Source organism: Oncorhynchus tshawytscha, unplaced genomic scaffold, assembly GCF_018296145.1.
Source record: "Oncorhynchus tshawytscha isolate Ot180627B unplaced genomic scaffold, Otsh_v2.0 Un_scaffold_3920_pilon_pilon, whole genome shotgun sequence".
NCBI classification, from domain to species: Eukaryota; Metazoa; Chordata; class Actinopteri; order Salmoniformes; family Salmonidae; genus Oncorhynchus; species Oncorhynchus tshawytscha.
This window is the reverse complement of record NW_024609812.1, coordinates 386,269-406,572: the sequence shown is the minus strand read 5'-3', so window position 1 is coordinate 406,572 and position 20,304 is coordinate 386,269. Positions and strand designations below refer to the sequence as shown.

The 20,304-nt window shown below is 42.7% G+C and overlaps 1 protein-coding gene and 1 long non-coding RNA gene across 5 annotated transcripts; one reads left to right on the top strand and one right to left on the bottom strand.

Moving 5' to 3' along the window:
• The first annotated feature begins 535 nt into the window (after positions 1 to 535).
• mest lies at positions 536 to 20,171 on the top strand. 3 transcript variants are annotated; one of them, XM_042318644.1, is made up of 12 exons: positions 536 to 834; positions 1,181 to 1,373; positions 4,627 to 4,706; positions 4,972 to 5,049; positions 5,357 to 5,493; positions 5,757 to 5,815; positions 10,874 to 10,914; positions 11,017 to 11,087; positions 13,184 to 13,285; positions 13,690 to 13,766; positions 17,532 to 17,595; positions 19,637 to 20,171. In XM_042318644.1, exons 2-12 carry the CDS (start codon positions 1,220 to 1,222, stop codon positions 19,752 to 19,754), a joined length of 981 nt encoding a protein of 326 aa, XP_042174578.1. In that variant the 5' UTR covers positions 536 to 834; positions 1,181 to 1,219; the 3' UTR covers positions 19,755 to 20,171. The 3 variants fall into 3 exon arrangements, with proteins under 3 accessions (XP_042174578.1, XP_042174579.1, XP_042174580.1); XM_042318645.1 differs by having other exon boundaries at positions 819 to 906; XM_042318646.1 differs by lacking the exon at positions 536 to 834 and adding an exon at positions 915 to 1,056.
• Positions 9,693 to 13,188, bottom strand: LOC121845999. Of its 2 annotated transcripts, XR_006082966.1 has the most exons (4): positions 12,325 to 13,188; positions 11,924 to 12,282; positions 10,289 to 11,136; positions 9,693 to 10,075 (listed from the first exon to the last, which is right to left on the bottom strand). It is a non-coding gene; the product is annotated as an uncharacterized LOC121845999 (long non-coding RNA). The 2 variants fall into 2 exon arrangements; XR_006082964.1 differs by having other exon boundaries at positions 10,289 to 12,282.
• Positions 20,172 to 20,304: the final 133 nt, after the last annotated feature.

The following is a 20,304-nucleotide window of genomic DNA, read 5'->3' as shown; positions in this document are numbered from 1 at the left end:
ATCTGTGCGCCTGCATCTGAATGAGCTTTATAGCTGGTGGGATATGTTTCTCAAATTGAAGTGAAATTGCAAAAAAAAAAAAAATTGGGACCTATAACATGTTTACATCTAAAATGCAGATTTGGTATAAAAAACATTTAAATATACTTGTCCTTTTAATAATCGTATGATTCTGCTTAAAGTGAAAAACCCATTCTGTCAGATGTCTGCTTAGTGCTTTAGTTGTTACACTGCCATCTAGTGGCGAGTCTGGGTGGGGTTTGAAAGATACGCGGAAACAAGTAACCCGCCACTAACAATTCGTCCTCTGGATGGCTGCAGCAAGGTTATTTCCTCATGCATGGAGAAGAAAAATATAGGATTATTTAATCATCATATATACCACATTCGCCTTGTCTCATTTTAATAATCAGTCAGTGATATTGATTATGGCACTGATAATCAGTAAGGTAACTTACGTTACCTCTGGACTGCTGTTCCATTGATTCATGCGATGAGTAGCCTTCCCTAGTGTAATTTTGATTGTAATAGTCATATTCAAATCAGTATATGGTTTGTTAAATGAAAGTGGACATTTGGAACGGGGCGCACGAATACAAAACCTCAAACACAAGTGACATGTATCATTGGCATGCTTATTGGACATCCACACCGACAGATGGCTCCTGAAGATTTAGCGCTCAACACCCTGGCAATTCTCCATGCGACACCACAAAATAATACAATTCCCCGACCCTGCATTAATGCAGTGCACTGGGCCAAGGTTCGAAACCTACCCAGGTGACCCGGACGCACTGAGCGCATAGGAATGACAGAACCGCGACTCGGCTGTAGGTAGGTACAGCACTGACAGTGCCCCGGGCGGAAGTGTTATTTTAGTGTTAAGAATTGACACATTTCCAAGAGGTAGGCTAATGCTTTATTTTTTAAAACAGAATGATAGTATAGCTTATTGTTGCAAGGAGACCGTGACGTTTACATGTAGCCCGCTATTTTGACGGTATTCCAAAGTCTAGTTTTGCCGAATATGTTGCTTCTAGAATTTAAGAATAGACAGTAAGTAGCGGGGTGTCGCATGACATTATCACACAATAGGTCTGGCACTTATAGACCATTCATGTTAAAGGGTGATAGTAGCCTAAATTAAATGTCGTGCCGTGACCCCAGTGTTGTCTTCCAGATTGCGGAATGCGAGACCGGCCCTCCTACCAAAGGAAAGATGAGGGAATGGTGGCTTCTTGTGGGCTTGCTGTGCATTCCTCTGCTGGCAGTCTACCTGCACATCCCTCCTCCCCAACTGTCTCCAGCCCTCCTGACCTGGCGCTCTGCTGGAGCATTCTTCACTTTCAGGAGCAACAATATATTCTACAGGGGTAAGATTTGGCATCAGTAAGAGTAGAATAGAGGGATAGGGTGTATTTGATTCAGATTATATACTCCAAACGTCATACATTTGAAATGGAACTTGCTTATGAATCCATCTCTCTATCCCCTGCACATACCTGATAGTAGTGCACTGTACTGATTTTTAAAGACTAATTGAATGTGTCATTGAACCAATTACACTTTATGGCAGCGAGTGTGGAGTCCACTTGTAAAACAAGATTTCCCCCAATGGGACAAACACCCCATTGAAACCTGAATGCAGAGTTCTGTACGATTCACCAACATGTCCAGAGGAAAACTACAAACAATGCACGCAGGGCAGAATTAGACCAATATCCACTAATAATACAAACTAAAAACATGAGCAATTAAGTTTTGGAAACATCTAAAATACAGTGACCCCCTCTCATATTATTACCAAGCCCTGCAATGCCAAGAGTCCCCTCATCCAGCTGTTCCTGGGGCTGAGGTCACAAACCTGTTCTACAAACACACTGAAGCCTCGGGACCAGAACATCCAATCAGAATAAACCAAATTACAACAGTCAAAATGACATTACTTATTGGGAAACACAAAGCACAAAACAAAATGCAGTGCTATCTGGCCCTAAATTGACAGTACACCACGGCAAACTATTTAAGCATGGTTTCTGATCAAAACCTTGACAAAGTACAGGCTCAGTGAGCACAGCCTTGCCATTGAGAAGGGTAGACAGAGGAAAACCTGGCTCCCTGTAGAGGAAAGGCTGTGCAACCACCGCAAAACCGGACACAGAGCTGCATTTCCTGACAAAATGTCAAAAATATATAACAATTTGAGTGTACCAAATTTGAAACCCTTATTCAAGGTTTCAAAGACCTCCCTGATGAGAAAAGGCTACCTGCCCTGTTGGGGGAGGATGCTGTGGGTTGGCAGCACACTACATTGCTGCCTGACATAAAATGAGGGACAGTGTCTGATAGACCAACCAACCTTCACATGTCCTCTATGCCGTTGTTATTGTTCAATGTAGGGTTATTTTGACACTTGATTGTTGTTTTTACTGTTGTCATGTTGACAATATTATTTTAATTATGTTAATATTGTAAATCTCCAAAGTAAGCTTTGGCAATATGTACTCTGTTAAGTCATGCCAATAAAGCACATTTAATTCAATTTAATTGACAGGAGTGGGGTAGGCATTTATTTCACCTGTCCAGTTGTCACACATGAATGTGGGCGAAATAAAGAAACAGAGCTTTAATTAGTGTCTCATTACATTATTGAGATTATTGAGATGCAGTGATGCAGACTACTGTAGCCATCTAGTGGCTCCTTCATCAGTACAGACTACTGTAGCCATCTAGTGGCTCCTTCATCAGTACAGACTACTGTAGCCATCTAGTGGCTCCTTCATCAGTACAGACTACTGTAGCCATCTAGTGGCTCCTTCATCAGTACAGACTACTGTAGCCATCTAGTGGCTCCTTCATCAGTACAGACTACTGTAGCCATCTAGTGGCTCCTTCATCAGTACAGACTGTACTAGTGGCTCCCATCTAGTGGCTCCTTCATCAGTACAGACTACTGTAGCCATCTAGTGGCTCCTTCATCAGTACAGACTACTGTAGCCATCTAGTGGCTCCTTCATCAGTACAGACAGACTGTAGCCATCTAGTGGCTCCTTCATCAGTACAGACTACTGTAGCCATCTAGTGGCTCCTTCATCAGTACAGACTACTGTCTAGCCTCCTTCATCTAGTGGCTCCTTCATCAGTACAGACTACTGTAGCCATCTAGTGGCTCCTTCATCAGTACAGACTACTGTAGCCATCTAGTGGCTCCTTCATCAGTACAGACTCCTTCATCAGTACAGACTACTGTATCTAGTGGCTCCTTCATCAGTACAGACTACTGTAGCCATCTAGTGGCTCCTTCATCAGTACAGACTACTGTAGCCATCTAGTGGCTCCTTCATCAGTACAGACTACTGTAGCCATCTAGTGGCTCCTTCATCAGTACAGACTACTGTAGCCATCTAGTGGCTCCTTCATCAGTACAGACTACTGTAGCCATCTAGTGGCTCCTTCATCAGTACAGACTACTGTAGCCATCTAGTGGCTCCTTCATCAGTACAGACTACTGTAACCATCTAGTGGCTCCTTCATCAGTACAGACTACTGTAACCATCTAGTGGCTCCTTCATCAGTACAGACTACTGTAACCATCTAGTGGCTCCTTCAGACTCTGTAACCATCTAGTGGCTCCTTCATCAGTACAGACTACTGTAACCATCTAGTGGCTCCTTCATCAGTACAGACTACTGTAACCATCTAGTGGCTCCTTCATCAGTACAGACTACTGTAACCATCTAGTGGCTCCTTCATCAGTACAGACTACTGTAACCATCTAGTGGCTCCTTCATCAGTACAGACTACTGTAACCATCTAGTGGCTCCTTCATCAGTACAGACAGACTACTGTAACCATCTAGTGGCTCCTTCATCAGTACAGACTACTGTAACCATCTAGTGGCTCCTTCATCAGTACAGACTACTGTAACCATCTAGTGGCTCCTTCATCAGTACAGACTACTGTAACCATCTAGTGGCTCCTTCATCAGTACAGACTACTGTAACCATCTAGTGGCTCCTTCATCAGTACAGACTACTGTAACCATCTAGTGGCTCCTTCATCAGTACAGACTACTGTAGCCATCTAGTGGCTCCTTCATCAGTACAGACTACTGTAGCCATCTAGTGGCTCCTTCATCAGTACAGACTACTGTAGAGTGGCTCCTTCATCAGTACAGACTACTGTAACCATCTAGTGGCTCCTTCATCAGTACAGACTACTGTAACCATCTAGTGGCTCCTTCATCAGTACAGACTGTAACCATACTGTAACCATCTAGTGGCTCCTTCATCAGTACAGACTACTGTAACCATCTAGTGGCTCCTTCATCAGTACAGACTACTGTAACCATCTAGTGGCTCCTTCATCAGTACAGACTACTGTAACCATCTAGTGGCTCCTTCATCAGTACAGACTACTGTAACCATCTAGTGGCTCCTTCATCAGTACAGTGAACAGTCTGGACTGCTAGATGTTGGAGGCCATGTTCAGATCAGTCATCATTTGCACTTTGCAAGCACCAGTTTTAGCCCTTTACTTTGACCGATGTAACATGTTTTCGTGGTGCGTGTAGCAGGTCATGGTACGTCAGGAATAATGTGTATGCTTTACTTTTTCCTCTACCAGAGACCTATGGTGCTGTAGGCAGCTCTGATGTGGTCATTCTCCTCCATGGCTTCCCTACCTCCAGCCTGGACTGGTACAAGGTAAGCAGATGAGAGAAAGGGGCTTATCTATAAAATGTTATGCACAGATCAATTGGTTTGCTGGGATAATTCTTATTCCACACTCTCTCAGATGGTATATTGTGAACAGAGCCATGTTCAATAGGGGACACCGTAGCAAATGGTTTTGCAACCGGACATGAAAACAAGCATCCCTTTTTGGATTCATGTATTTTTGTATGCCTTATGAACACGACCCAGGTATCTGGACAGGTGTCTGAATGCCAGCTCTGTTTCTGTCTTACAGATATGGGAGCCCCTGAATCGGCGCTTTAACCGTGTCATTGCTCTGGACTTTCTTGGTTTTGGCTTCAGTGACAAACCTGTGAGTCGCAGGCTATGACAGACTTGAATTGTGGGCTAGTTCGGGGTGAAACGGTCTGAGGCATCGGTTAGAATGCCAGGGAATCTACCAGGGAGAGAGACAACACTGTTTGTAGGTTGTGTACAACTGTAATGACAAAGCAAGCAAACAATTGCCAATAACTGAGGAAAGGCAAGATATGCTAACCTATACACTACAGGAAAGTAGACCAGTAGGAAAATTGCATTAATAATCTTTTAAAAAATCCAAATAAGCACATTTTGTTCTAGCTAAGGTGCTCACCTAGACTGACCTTTCTCCCTAACAGAGGCCCCACCGCTACTCCATCTTTGAGCAGGCCAGTGTTGTGGAGGCGTTGGTGTCCCACCTGGGTCTGACAGAGCAGAGGGTCAACCTGCTCTCCCATGACTATGGAGACACTGTGGCCCTGGAACTGCTCTACAGGTGAGCTCTGCACTGCCACACCAAGTACAATGAAGTTGCCCCTAAACATTGAGCCTGTGTCAGTTTGCATTTCCCCACTAATGGCCAACGTTGGGCTTGGAAGCCCATCCTGGAGGAACCATCATCACTGAAAGCACTCTGACATCATAGGGCTGCGTCTCAATAGTCATGTTTTCCCTTCCATTACCCAACAACACAGGAAAGGTGAAATATGATGGAGGCTGTAGAGCTTCTGACCCCTTCCCCATCTTTGTATCTCACAGGAGTGACCACAACAGGACTGGACACTTGACCATCAACAGCCTCTGTTTGTCCAATGGAGGTAGAGTACAGTTTCAGACATTTTCCTGATTGGCTACAGGTAGCATAAACCATACTTAAGTCAAATGTACCATTTAAATGGACAAAGAAAGCCAGACAAACATTTTAAAGTAATTTATTCAACGTTGTAGAGCATCATAGCCTAATGATATCAGGATCCGGGTTAATACAGAGCTGCTGAGCCAGGAATAGAAAAGTGTTAAAGCTGCAACATCAGAAAGATGTAACAACCTTACCTAGTAGCCATACTGATGGTACACAGACAAATACACCCTGGGAAGACTCCAACCAGACACCACCCGTAGCCTGGGAAGACTCCAACCAGACACCACCCGTAGCCTGGGAAGACTCCAACCAGACACCACCCTTAGCCTGGGAAGAACCATGTTGTAGCCAACAAGAAACATGGATTATTCATGAAGTTGGGTCAATACTAAGAAATCATGAACATAAACCAGGAGATATCAGAACCTTACTGCTGGTTCCTGGAAACATCCCGGCGCCGACAGAGATGGCCGCCTCGCTTCGCGTTCCTAGGAAACTATGCAGTATTTTTTTATGTGTTATTTCTTACATTGGTACCCCAGGTCATCTTAGGTTTTATTACATACAGTCAGGAGGAACTACTGGATACAAGAGCAACGTCAACTCACCATCAGTACGACCAGGAATAAGACTTTCACGAAGCGGATCCTCTGTTTTGCCCACCACCCAGGACAATGGATCAGATCCCAGCCGGCGAACCAAAACAACGACGCCGTAAAAGGGGCAGACGAAGCGGTCTTCTGGTCAGGCTCCAGAGACGAGCACATCGTGCACCGCTCCCTACCATACTACTCACCAATGTCCAGTCTCTTGACAACAAGGTTGATAAAATCCGAGCAAGGGTAGCATTCCAGAGAGACAGAGACTGTAACGTTCTTTGCTTCACGGAAACATGGCTCACTCGAGAAACGCTATCGGAGTCGGTACAGCCAGCTTGTTTCTTCACGCATCTCGCCAACAGAAACAAGCATCTTTCTGGTAAGAAGAGGGGCGGGGTGGGGTATGCCTTATGATTAACGAGACGTGGTGTGATCATAACAACATACAGGAACTCAAGTCCTTCTGTTCACCTGACTTAGAATTCCTCACTATCAAATGTTGACCGCATTCTCTATCAAGAGAATTCTCGTGATTATAATCACAGACGCATATATTCCCCCCCAAGCAGACACATCGATGGCCATGAACTAACTTTATTTGACTATGTAAACTGGAAACCACATATCCTGAGGCTGCATTCATTGTAGCTGGGGATTTTAACAAGGCTAATCTGAAAACAAGACTCCTTAAATTCTATCAGCATATCGATTGTGCTACCAGGGCTGGTAAAACCCTGGATCATTGTTATTCTAACTTCAGCAACGCATACAAGGCCCTCCCCCGCCCTTCTTTCGGAAAAGCTGACCACGACTCCATTTTGTTGCTCCCTGCCTACAGACAGAGACTAAAACAAGAAGCTCCCGCACTCAGGTCTGTTCAACGCTGGTCCGACCAATCTGATTCCACGCTTCAGGATTGCTTCGATCACGTGGATTGGGATATGTTCCGCATTGCGTCAAACAACAACATTGACGAATACGCTGAGTCGGTGAGTGAGTATATTAGAAAGTGCATTGGCGATGTCGTACCCACAGCAACTATTAAAACATTCCCAAACCAGAAACCGTGGATTGATGGCAGCATTCACACGAAACTGAAAGCGCGAACCACTGCTTTTAACCAGGGCAAGGTGACCGGAAACATGACCGAATACAAACAGTGTTGCTATTCCCTCCGCAAGGCAATCAAACAAGCTAAGCGTCAGTATAGAGACAAAGTAGTCACAATTCAACAGCTCAGACACAAGAGGTGTGTGGCAGGGTCTACAGTCAATCACGGATTACAAAAAGAAAACCAGCCCCGTCGCGGACCAGGATGTCTTGCTCCCAGACAGACTAAACAACTTCTTTGCTCGCTTTGAGGAAAATACAGTGCCACTGACACGGCCTGCTACCAAAACCTGCAGACTCTCCTTCACTGCAGCAGACGTGAGTAAAACATTTAAACGTGTTAACCCTCGCAAGGCTGCAGGCCCAGATGGCTTCCCCAGCCGCGTCCTTAGAGCATGCGCAGACCAGCTGGCTGGTGTGTTTACAGACATTCAATCAATCTTTAACCCAGTCTGCTGTTCCCACATGCTTCAAGAGGGCCACCATTGTTCCTGTTCCCAAGAAAGCTAAGGTAACTGAGCTAAACAACTAAGCACTCACTTCCGTCATCATGATGTGCTGAGAGACTAGTCAAGGACCATATAACCTCCACCCTACCTGACACCCTAGACCCACTCCAATTTGCTTACCGCCCCAATAGGTTCACAGACGACGCAATCGCAACCACACTGCACACTGCCCAAACCCATCTGGACAAGAGGAATACCTATGTGAGAATGCTGTTTATCCAAACTCGTCATCAAGCTTGATGGGTCTCGACCCCGCCCTGTGCAACGGGCCGCCCCCAGGTGGTGATAGTAGGTAACAACATCTCCACCCCGCTGATCCTCAACACTGGGGCCCCACAAGGGTGTGTTCTGAGCCCTCTTCTGTATTCCCTGTTCACCCACGACTGCGTGGCCATGCATGCCTCCAATTCAATCATCAAGTTTGTAGACCACACTACAGTGGGAGGCTTGATTACCAACAATGACGAGACGGCCTACAGGGAGGAGGTGAGGGCCCTCGGAGTGTGGTGTCAGGAAAATAACCTCACACTCAACATCAACAAAACAAAGGAGATGATCGTGGACTTCAGGAAACAGCAGAGGGAGCACCCCCCTATCCACATAGATAGTAAGTTAAGTTCCTCGGTGTACACATCACAGACAAACTGAATTGGTCCACCCACACAGACAGCGTGGTGTAGAAGGCGCAGCAGCACTTCGTCAACCTTAGGAGGCTGAAGAAATTTGGCTTGTCACCAAAAGCACTCAAACTTTTACAGACGCACAATCGAGAGCATCCTGTCAGGCTGTATCACCGCCTGGTACGCCAACTGCTCCACCCATAACCGTAAGGCTCTCCAGAGGGTAGTGACGTCTGCACAACGCATCACCGGGGGCAAACTACCTACCTACCCTCCAGGACACATACACCACCCGATGTCACAGGAAGGCCATAAAGATCATCAAGGACAACAACCACCCGAGCCACTGCCTGTTCACCCCGCTATCATCTAGAAGGCGAGGTCAATACAGGTGCATCAAAGCTGGGACCGAGAGACTGAAAAACAGCTTCTATCTCAAGGCCATCACACTGTTAAGCAGCCATCACTAACATTGAGTGGCTGCTGCCAACATACTGACTCATCTCTAGCCACTTTAATAATGGAAAAATGTATCACTAGCCACTTTAAACAATGACACTTAATATAATGTTTACATACCCTACATTACTCATCTCATATGTACAGTGCCTTGCGAAAGTATTCGGCCCCCTTGAACTTTGCGACCTTTTGCCACATTTCAGGCTTCAAACATAAAGATATAAAAGTATTTTTTTGTGAAGAATCAACAACTAAAAAAAGTTTGAAATATCCAATAAATGTCATTCCACTTCATGATTGTGTCCCACTTGTTGTTGATTCTTCACAAAAAAAATACAGTTTTATATCTTTGTTTGAAGCCTGAAATGTGGCAAAAGTTCAAGGGGTCCGAATACTTTCGCAAGGCACTGTATATACTGTACTCGATACCATCTACTACATCTTGCCTATGCCATTCTGTACCATCACTCATTCATATATCTTTATGTACATATTCTTCATGCCTTTACACTTGTGTGGGTATAAGGTAGTTGTTGTGAAATTGTTAAGTTACTCGTTGTTTATTACTGCATTGTCGGAACTAGAAGCACAAGCATTTCGCGACACTCGCATTAACATCTGCTAACCATGTGTATGTGACAAATCAAATTTGGTTGTTCCGCTCATGCCAAGGAATCTTGATAGAGCCAGGGCACCAGTGGTGCACTAAAGGGTCTTCTCCACCCTGGAAAGACAAGCTTCAGGCTCTTCCTGAACCTGCTGGAGCTGACACCAGCTAGTCGGTATGGAACGGGAAGAGCCTTCAGTCTCTAGAGGAGAGGGGGGCAGCATATGCTTGTCGGTGTCGCTCCGACTAGTGTCTTTCTCATAGACGACGAGTGCCGTGCTCGAAGAGGGTGGAGAAAGACAGTCCTATAAACTGGGGAAGCAACAAACGAAACATTAACTTCAGATAAAAATAAAACATCCAAAAACAATTCAAGCAAACAGTACTTTAATGTTGCTCTTAACTTGTTGATAAGGATAACAATGAACAGCTCAGCAAAGCAAGGAGGCACCTACAGACAGAGGTTGACCGTTAAACAACATTCTCAATGTGATGAAAGTAACATGGCTCTTGCCACCATCTTACCCTGAGCCAGTACGAGCAGCCATGACACCCAAAGAACAGTACTGGTGAAGTGAGGAGAAAAGACTTGTGTATTTATATGTTGTGTGTAGCAGACAACCTGTAACCAATCAGAGCCTGATTAGACAACGAAGGGCAGCTGGTGTAAACTCACCTTTATTGTCCGATTATTATTATTTTATTTTTTACTAAGACTGCATTTACACACGCAGCCCAATTGGATATTTCTCCCACTAAATCCTCCACACCCTGCTTCTCATCAGTACCAGAGTAGCTCACCTTTAGTTTAACCCCTCATTCAAATCAGTGATTTTCTGTTCTTACAAATTCCTCTACTCCGAGTCATACACACTATACCGCTATAGTTTCCTATGAGTTAGTGCTATCTGGAATCCTTGGGATGTCCCTACCCTAAACTCTTACCCCCTCAAACTCACTTCATATGTGTACAAAGTAGATTACCGGTCAAGAACTTCAAGACAAAGTGACACATTGCTTTGATAGCCTTTGTCTTACTGTTAACTTGCCATGTTTGATTTTGAAATATTTAATATAAGTTTAAAAAAAAAAACATTTTTTCTTGAACAGGAATATTCCCAGAAACACACCATCCCAGATTCCTTCAGAAGGTTAGTCAACATTTACTATTCTGGATTATCTGACTGTTCTCTGAGCATTATGACTGCTTATTGTTGTTCTGTTGGATCATCGCCATGCTGTCTCCCACACAGCTCCTCAAGGACTCCAGCTTCCTCTCTCCAGTTCTGACCCGTCTGACCAACTACATGATGTTCTCTAAAGGGTACTGTGTTCTCACATACGTTTCCTCCTACTGTACACATCTCTTGAATCTATAACGTGGACACAGAAGGGACACATGAGCACAAGCTAACAGCATTGCAGCAAGGGGCTCAGTCATTGGTATCTTTTTTCATTGTGTATTTTGAATGATCTGCAGTGAAATACATGACCTTTACATGCACAGTCATACATGAATATTAAAGTTACAAGTTATGGCAGTAGGCAGATTATGCAATAGTCATGTAAACACTTTACTCTGTTTATCAAAATCTGACAACGTTCTGTGTTTATGAACGCCCAGAGCGCACTCTGGCACTCCAGATGGAATTTACGAACACACCCAAAGTGTCTAATTACGATGTGTTCGTAAATTCACTCAGAGAGCGCTCTGGGCGTTAGTAAATTCAGAGCATTGTCAGATTGTCCGTTAGTACATTCAGAGCGTTTCGCTCTCTGAGTATTCAGAGCGCACACTGGACGCTCTGGCGGAGGAGTAGGGTTGATCCAAGCCTTCTGACCTCACAACGGCAGTCAAGCACCCACGCCGTTGGCTAGATTGCTAGCTACTTCCAGACAAAAATGAGAACCTCACTCTGACCATTTTACTCGCACTAGCAGAGCTGGTTTGGCTGTTTTCATGTTTCATGCAACAATTTAATTACGCCTTTTTTGCCGACATTTACTGGCACCGGCCATATTATTCTGCGCTCTGGCACTCAGACAAGAGCGCCCTGAAATCGAAGTAGACAGCTAGAGTGCATTTATGAACACACCCTTAGTGTTACATTTAACTGCCAGTGCCAAATAATGCACATTGAAAATTAACTTTATGCCTACCTGTGTTGATTTCCATCACAGGAATATAACTTAGCTTAGGCAGGCTAGGAAACACGAGGGACTCTGATTTCAAGAGAGAATACTTCTGTAGAAAGAATGAGACAAGATAAATTCTTTAAAATCTGCTCCGGTGTATTAGCAACAACTCCTCACATTCGTGAGCTAACATAACTGTTTAGAGTAGGCATGTGCGGTGACTCCTGTAGGACATAGGGTTAATCAAAAGGAACACTCAACAAGGGCTACATAGCGAACATAAATACACCTGTTTAGAGAAGGCATGTGCGGTGACTCCTGTAGGACATAGGGTTAATCAAAAGGAACACTCAACAAGGGCTACATAGCGAACATAAATACACCTGGAACACTCAACAAGGGCTACATAGCGAACATAAATACACCTGTTTAGAGAAGGCATGTGCGGTGACTCCTGTAGGACATAGGGTTAATCAAAAGGAACACTCAACAAGGGCTACATAGCGAACATAAATACACCTGTTTAGAGAAGGCATGTGCGGTGACTCCTGTAGGACATAGGGTTAATCAAAAGGAACACTCAACAAGGGCTACATAGCGAACATAAATACACCTGTTTATGTATCGGCCATTAAATTGGCATACGCGATGCTGTGTATGTGAATTGACGCACTCTACTCTCGCACGCACATTTTTGACGGCATTTGTCTGTGGTTTAGGCTTCAGAAGTAGTTTTCACATACAAGCTTTATATGTCAAATATGCTTCCCAAAAATAACGCGGTCGCGGTGGTAGAACGTTTATTTTGATCAGCTTTTTTCTGCATTCGTCAGATTGCCATCGGGTTCCCTGATTCCAGACGTGTCCATGTAAACATGATTATTAGAGAAATCGTTATTCTTGCAAAGCATGTAAACGTTTGAATCGAACTGTTATATTAATGACTATCCGCAATAACCGCATTAATGTGTGCATTTAACCGTAATGACATATTTACAGTAAGAACATCGTTGGCAAGTTCACTTGGCACAAATAGTACATCTCTAGTTATGTCCATTCAGCTAAATTATAAACCCCTCAACCATTTTTACTGTTTCAAAGATGAACACATTTTATTTAAATATTATGAAGGTATTTATATTCGCTGCAAAGCATAGCTGACGAAATAAACTGAGTAAAAACATGGAGGATGACCTAACCAGCACTCAACTGTGTTTGAGTGAACATATTTCATGTACTGTAAAGATGTAGCATTTACCCTGTTTACTCTTGGTTTCATGTCAGGCTTGGGGACGTGTTTGGTCCTTACACCCAGCCCACAGACGCTGAGTTCTTGGACATGTGGACAGGGGTCCGCTTCAATGATGGGAACCTGGTCATGGACAGGTACAGTGCCACTGTTCAGACCTCACTAGTTAAATACCTATACATACGGAATAGAGTAGTCACTAGACCGATCACTGACTCATTTCAAACTAACATGTCTAGTCAAATTTGGTGTTATTTGATACATTGTTATAGGTGAAAGAGATTGATTTCAAAAAATGATTTTAACCCAACCAAATTGCGCTGAATAAATGTGCACATTTTCCATCTAAATACTAACGTACTGTATATAAACATAATTGTTTCCACCAGCATAGATTATGTTGTCAACCCTTGTACTTTTCATTTGATATAATTTATTAGCATGAAGCTAGTTTCCCATTTCTTCCTATACAGTGATGGATAAAAGTGATTGATCTGTGATTAATAGTGATGGTAATAAGACTGCATATCCCTTCTCCTAGTATCCTGCAGTTTATTAACCAGAGGGACGAGCACCGAGACAGATGGGTTGGTGCTCTCACCTCTACTTTCATCCCTGGTGAGTTCTGTCTAGTTGCTGAGCAAGGATTGAAACATCAATGCCCGGTTTATGTGAAGTTTGTTACACTAGAGTGTCTCAAGTTATGATTGAACCTTTGATAACTGAATGAAAACAAAAAATTATATAATCTCAGAGATGAGTGATATACAGTGCCTTCAGAAAGTATTCAAACCCCTTGACTTTATCCACATTTTGTTGTTACAGCCTGAATTTAAAATGGATTAAATGTAGATTTTGTGTCACTGATCTACACGCAATACCCCAATCCCTTTGTTATGACAAGCCTAAATAAACATAAAGAATAACAATGTGCTTAACAAGTCAGATAATAAGTTGCATGGACTAACTCTGTGTGCAATAATGGTGGTAACATGATTTTTGAGTGACTACCCCGTCTCTGTACACCACACACACAATTATCTATAAGGTTCCTCAGTCAAACAGTGAATTTCAAGCACAAATTCAACGACAAAGACCAGGGAGGCATTGGAAAGCCTATTGGTAGATGAAGATTTTTATTTTTTAAAGCAGACTTTGATTACCCCTTTTGAGCATGGTGAAGTTATTAATCACACTTTGGATGGTGTATCAGGACACCCAGTCACTACTAAAGGTACAGATGTCCTTCGTAATTCGGTTGATGAACAGGAAGGAAACCGCTCAGGGATTTCAACATGAGGCCAATGGGGATTTTAAACTAGTTAGAGTTTAATGGCTGTGATAGGTGAAAACTGAGTATGGCTCAAAAACACTGTAGTTACTCCACAATGCTAACCTAAATTACAGCATGAAAACAAGGAAGCCTGTTAAGAATAAAAATATTTAAAAATGCATCCTGTTTGCAATAAGACACTAAAGTAATACTGCAAAAGGTGTGGCAAAGAAATGCACTTTTTGTCCAGAATACAAAGCATTACTTTTGGGCTAAAGCCAACACATCACCGAGTACCACTCTTCATATTGTCAAGCATGGTGGTGTCTGCATATGCTTGTCATCGGCAAGGACAAGGGAGTTTTTTAGGATATTAAAAAAAAAAATGTAATAGAGCTATGCACAGGCAAAATCCTAGAGGAAAACCTGACTGTCTGCTTTCTAACAGACACTGGGAGACAAATCCACCTTTCAGCAGGACAATAAACTAAAACACAAGGCCAAATATATACTGGAGTTACTTACCAAGATGACATTGAATGTTCCTGAGTGGCCTAGTTATAGTTTTGACTTAAATCGACTTGAAAATCTATGGCAAGACTTGAAAATGGCTGTCTAGCAATGATCAACATCGAACTTGACTGAGCTTGAAGAATTTTTAAAAGAATAATGGGCAAATATTGTATAATCCAGGTTTGCAAAGCTTTTAGACAGACCCAGAAAGACTCACAGCTGTAATCACTGCCAAAGGGGATCCTAGCATATATTGACTCAGGGGGTTGAATACCTTTCTTATCCAAATATATTACGGTTTATTTTCCATTACCACCCCACCACAGTATTTTGGATAGTTTGTTGACAAAAAAAATGACCAACCTATTTTAATCACATTATGAAACACAAGAAACATGTGTAAATAGTCAAGGACTGTGAATCCTTTCTGAAGGTACTGTAATGATAGAAGGGCAATGGCAGCAAGTTTTAAGATAATGATGTCCTGTCTGTCATTCATTCAACTCCACCACTGCTGTTCTGTTGATGTTTAAGATAATGATGTACTGTCTGTCATTCAACTCCACCACTGCTGTTCTGTCTGTTGATGTTTAAGATAATGATGTACTGTCTGTCATTCATTCAACTCCACCACCGCTGTTCTGTTGATGTTTAAGATAATGATGTACTGTCTGTCATTCATTCAACTCCACCACTGCTGTTCTGTTGATGTTTAAGATAATGATGTACTGTCTGTCATTCATTCAACTCCACCACTGCTGTTCTGTTGATGTTTAAGATAATGATGTACTGTCTGTCATTCATTCAACTCCACCACCGCTGTTCTGTTGATGTTTAAGATAATGATGTACTGTCTGTCATTCATTCAACTCCACCACCGCTGTTCTGTTGATGTTTAAGATAATGATGTCTGTCATTCATTCAACTCCACCACTGCTGTTCTGTTGATGTTTAAGATAATGATGTACTGTCTGTCATTCATTCAACTCCACCACTGCTGTTCTGTTGATGTTTAAGATAATGATGTACTGTCTGTCATTCATTCAACTCCACCACTGCTGTTCTGTTGATGTTTAAGATAATGATGTACTGTCTGTCATTCATTCAACTCCACCACTGCTGTTCTGTTGATGTTTAAGATAATGTCTGTCATTCATTTAACTCCACCACCGCTGTTCTGTTGATGTTTAAGATAATGATGTACTGTCTGTCATTCATTCAACTCCACCACTGCTGTTCTGTTGATGTTTAAGATAATATCTGTCATTCATTTAACTCCACCACCGCTGTTCTGTTGATGTTTAAGATAATGATGTACTGTCTGTCATTCATTCAACTCCACCACTGCTGTTCTGTTGATGTTTAATATAATGATGTACTGTCTGTCATTCATTCAACTCCACCACTGCTGTTCTTTTGATGTTTAAGATAATTATGTACTGTCTGTCATTCAACTCCACCACTGCTGTTCTGTCTGTTGATGTTTAAGATAATGATGTACTGTCTGTCATTCATTCAACTCCACCACTGCTGTTCTGTTGATGTTTAAGATAATGATGTCCTGTCTGTCATTCATTCAACTCCACCACCGCTGTTCTGTTGATGTTTAAGATAATGATGTACTGTCTGTCATTCATTCAACTCCACCACTGCTGTTCTGTTGATGTTTAAGATAATGATGTCCTGTCTGTCATTCATTCAACTCCACCACTGCTGTTCTGTTGATGTTTAAGATAATGATGTCCTGTCTGTCATTCATTCAACTCCACCACTGCTGTTCTGTTGATGTTTAAGATAATGATGTCCTGTCTGTCATTCATTTAACTCCACCACCGCTGTTCTGTTGATGTTTAAGATAATGATGTACTGTCTGTCATTCATTCAACTCCACCACTGCTGTTCTGTCTGTTGATGTTTAAGATAATATCTGTCATTCATTCAACTCCACCACTGCTGTTCTGTCTGTTGATGTTTAAGATAATGATGTACTGTCTGTCATTCATTCAACTCCACCACTGCTGTTCTGTTGATGTTTAAGATAATGATGTACTGTCTGTCATTCATTCAACTCCATCACTGCTGTTCTATCTGTTGATGTTGATTTCCTGCAATAGGTAGGTTTGTGCCTACTATGAAACTGCACAAAAACAAGTTACAGTGGCATGTCAGTTAGTACACTTCTGAATGCCGTTGTACAGTGACTGTAAGCTGTAAAACTCCCCTCTGGTTTCGACTGAGGTGACCAGCGAGTCAGTCAGTGAGGCTAAGCTACTTAGCTAATACCTCCCAGGAGTTTATTAGCCCATCTGTGCCCCATTAAGGTTAGCTGGTAGTGGCGTGAACAGTGTGATCCACACCTCCCTCCCTACTACACATGGTCCCCATCCCCATAGAATCCTGTTCAACATCTCACCGGGAAGCGTTTCGCTGTCATCACTAGATGCATTGTAACATTTGATTGTTGAGAGAAGGCATGTGGATTTAATTAGATGTTAAATGACAAAACTGTCATTGCAAGGCTAAAAAAAAATTTTTTTTAGAACAAGTTCATGGAATCCCACTCCTCCACGTGATCTCTCTACCTCCTTGTCTTTCAGTTCATATGATCTATGGACCCCTGGATCCAGTCAACCCTCACCCCCAATTCATCTTCCTTTACCAGTAAGTGCACCTCTTCCATACTCTTATCCAATTGACATGCATTGAGTTATTTAAGATGTTAGTGAGTTTCATTCACATGCACTGGATCATTGCCATTCACTTGCATTGGGTAGTTACATTTGTGAGTGTAGAAATATTCAATGAGTTTTGCTAGGGTTGAGCTTGCATGGTAAATGCGGTCTTTCCATATGAAGAGCTGTAGTATCATGTACAACCACATGATGGGGGTGTTTACAGTGAGTGTCTGAGGCACAATGTACTCCTGTTTGTTCCTGTCTGAAATCAGGGAAAAGGGGATACCTAGTCAGTTGTACTACTGAATGCATTCAACTGAAATAGGATCCAATGTTTCGTTGACGTCTAAAACGTGATATGACTTTAATACACTTTCTATGGCGTGTCGAGCCTTTATTTGGTAGTAAGGTACATAAGGTAGTACCTCTTCTCTTGTTGTTGGAGCACAAGCCTGTGCATTCCTTCTAATGTCTGCACAAATACCAGGAAGGGTATTTAAGCCCTACAGACAAAGTATATTGTAGAAGTATTTTTGGCCTCAACGCTCCATCCATAGGTTGTGTAGAATGTTAAATGCACTCTTTGTCAGAGCAGTTTATCGTACTAACAGTAATTGTCACTGCCTGGCATCGCCAAGGTCATGGGTTCAAATCCCATCCAATGTCATTTTTAACATGAACCTCCTCTCTTCAGATGTCTACCTTTTAAACAAGTGTTTCCTAGTTAGTGTGAAGGGGTCTGTGGTGCTGGTGGATGCTCCCTGCCTCACACCAATGAGGTTGCTGGTTGGAATCCATCCTGGCTCTGGATTGAAGAGGACCACCCTTCATCTCTGAGATGGGGAGCGAAGAGGACATTGTCCCTGTATTCAGAGATATAAATTGATGGTTATGCAATAATTCACCAGAAACACCATGGTTAAATCTTGAAAAAATATATTGTTTAGTCTTTGCTTCTACCCTCTCGGTTGCTACCTTCCTCCACCACCATACTTGAACTTGTCAGTTGCTGGAGTTTCAGCTGGTCCGGTTTGATCATGTCTTTAGGACCCATCCTTCTTTTGACTCTCTCACCATTTGTCCAACCACCGCTTCACACTGTTAATTACCACCCCAGGATATCTTACGCTCCCTGCCAAGTCTTTCCCATGGACACATTTCTCTTATGCCACCATCTTTCATGACGTCTTTGTCTCCTTCAACATAAGGTTGTAGTCCGAAAAAGCAGAAAACATGTTCTTTGTTCCGGTCTGTAGCCTTCTGACAGCCTCTGTGCCACAGGATATATTGAGGCTATAACCTTAGCTACAGAACCACTTGGGTTTCGAACCATTATCTTGCTCTGCAAGCCAGTGACAATTCCACTCAGCCACTGCAGGATTTAGATTGTTATATATATTTATATTTTTACTTCAAAGTTCCTCAACATTCAATCCAACACATCAGAGAGGGAAAAGAGTCTTGAACCTTACTTGTGAATCAAGACAATGCACCACCATTGGCCTTGAGTTGTGTGGGATTTGTAGACTGATGTAAGGCACCACAAGTATACAGAACTAAAGGGAAGATGTGAACCCCGGTCTGACCCGATTGAAGGCCACTGACCAGAACGTGAAAGTGTAAAGCTATATAGAAATGTCGCTCAAATTGAAAATCATTACAGAAAATGATTTCTATCAGCCTAATGGCGCTGTAGCTAGATCTCACATTCGTGTTCGGAATTGTAAACAAGGCTGCATGTAATTTCGCTAAATGTGACTCCGTGCAGCCAATGGCAATGTGCGCTTTAGGTATAATGCTAGGAGACGCTTGTGTTTGACAGCGCTAATGCATTCCACCACTATGCGGATGTCGGCTAAACCGGAACTGATTGATTAGAGCCCTGAGACAAATGCTTCAATTCTGTATATACAGTAGTAGACAAAGTATTTGGGTTTCTGTATATATCCCCCATCATTCATTTGGGTATCACAGAAAGCAAGTATTCCTTTTGTCCCTCCCAACCCAATGTTGTCATTTTCCTTCAGGAAACTGGTGCAGAGGTCTACTGTGTCAGTTCTAGATGAACACATCAGCCATTATCCCCAGCTGGAGGACCCAACTGGCTTCCTCAACGCCTACTTCAGCTTCATCAACGCCTTCTGAGCCAACTCATCAGCATTAGACATTCTCAACTTAACATCTGCGAGCATAACCTGGGTCATGTTCATTCGGGCTCACAACGGGAAGGTTAAAACATTTTTGCAATAGGAAAACAGAAACACGCATTTCTTATTGGAGTTCAGCCCTGTTGTAGTGTTTTCTTCCATTTGGTGCCTAATGAACACACATTTTCACATCTCCCATTGTGGAAAAAGTTGAAGATTCAGCTCTGACTGGGTCGGAATAATTGAAAAACCTCCAACCTGGGTGAGAACTGTGCACATTGAATCATAGCTGATATGACACACAGTAATCTTGAATCCATTCCTGGTATGTCATCAAAGAGCCAAGCCAAGTTGGACAGATACTGTCTCCTGCTACTCGGTATAAATAAAATGACAGTACGGAATGGATCAACTACTGCTGTAGGGACATGGGTGATCTTTCATGCTTCCAGTAAGATTTCCTAAGGTAATCTCATCTATGGGGACAAATTGATGGGTTGCAACCTGTTACGAATTAAAGAAAATCATTTTGATATTTCTAGAAATAA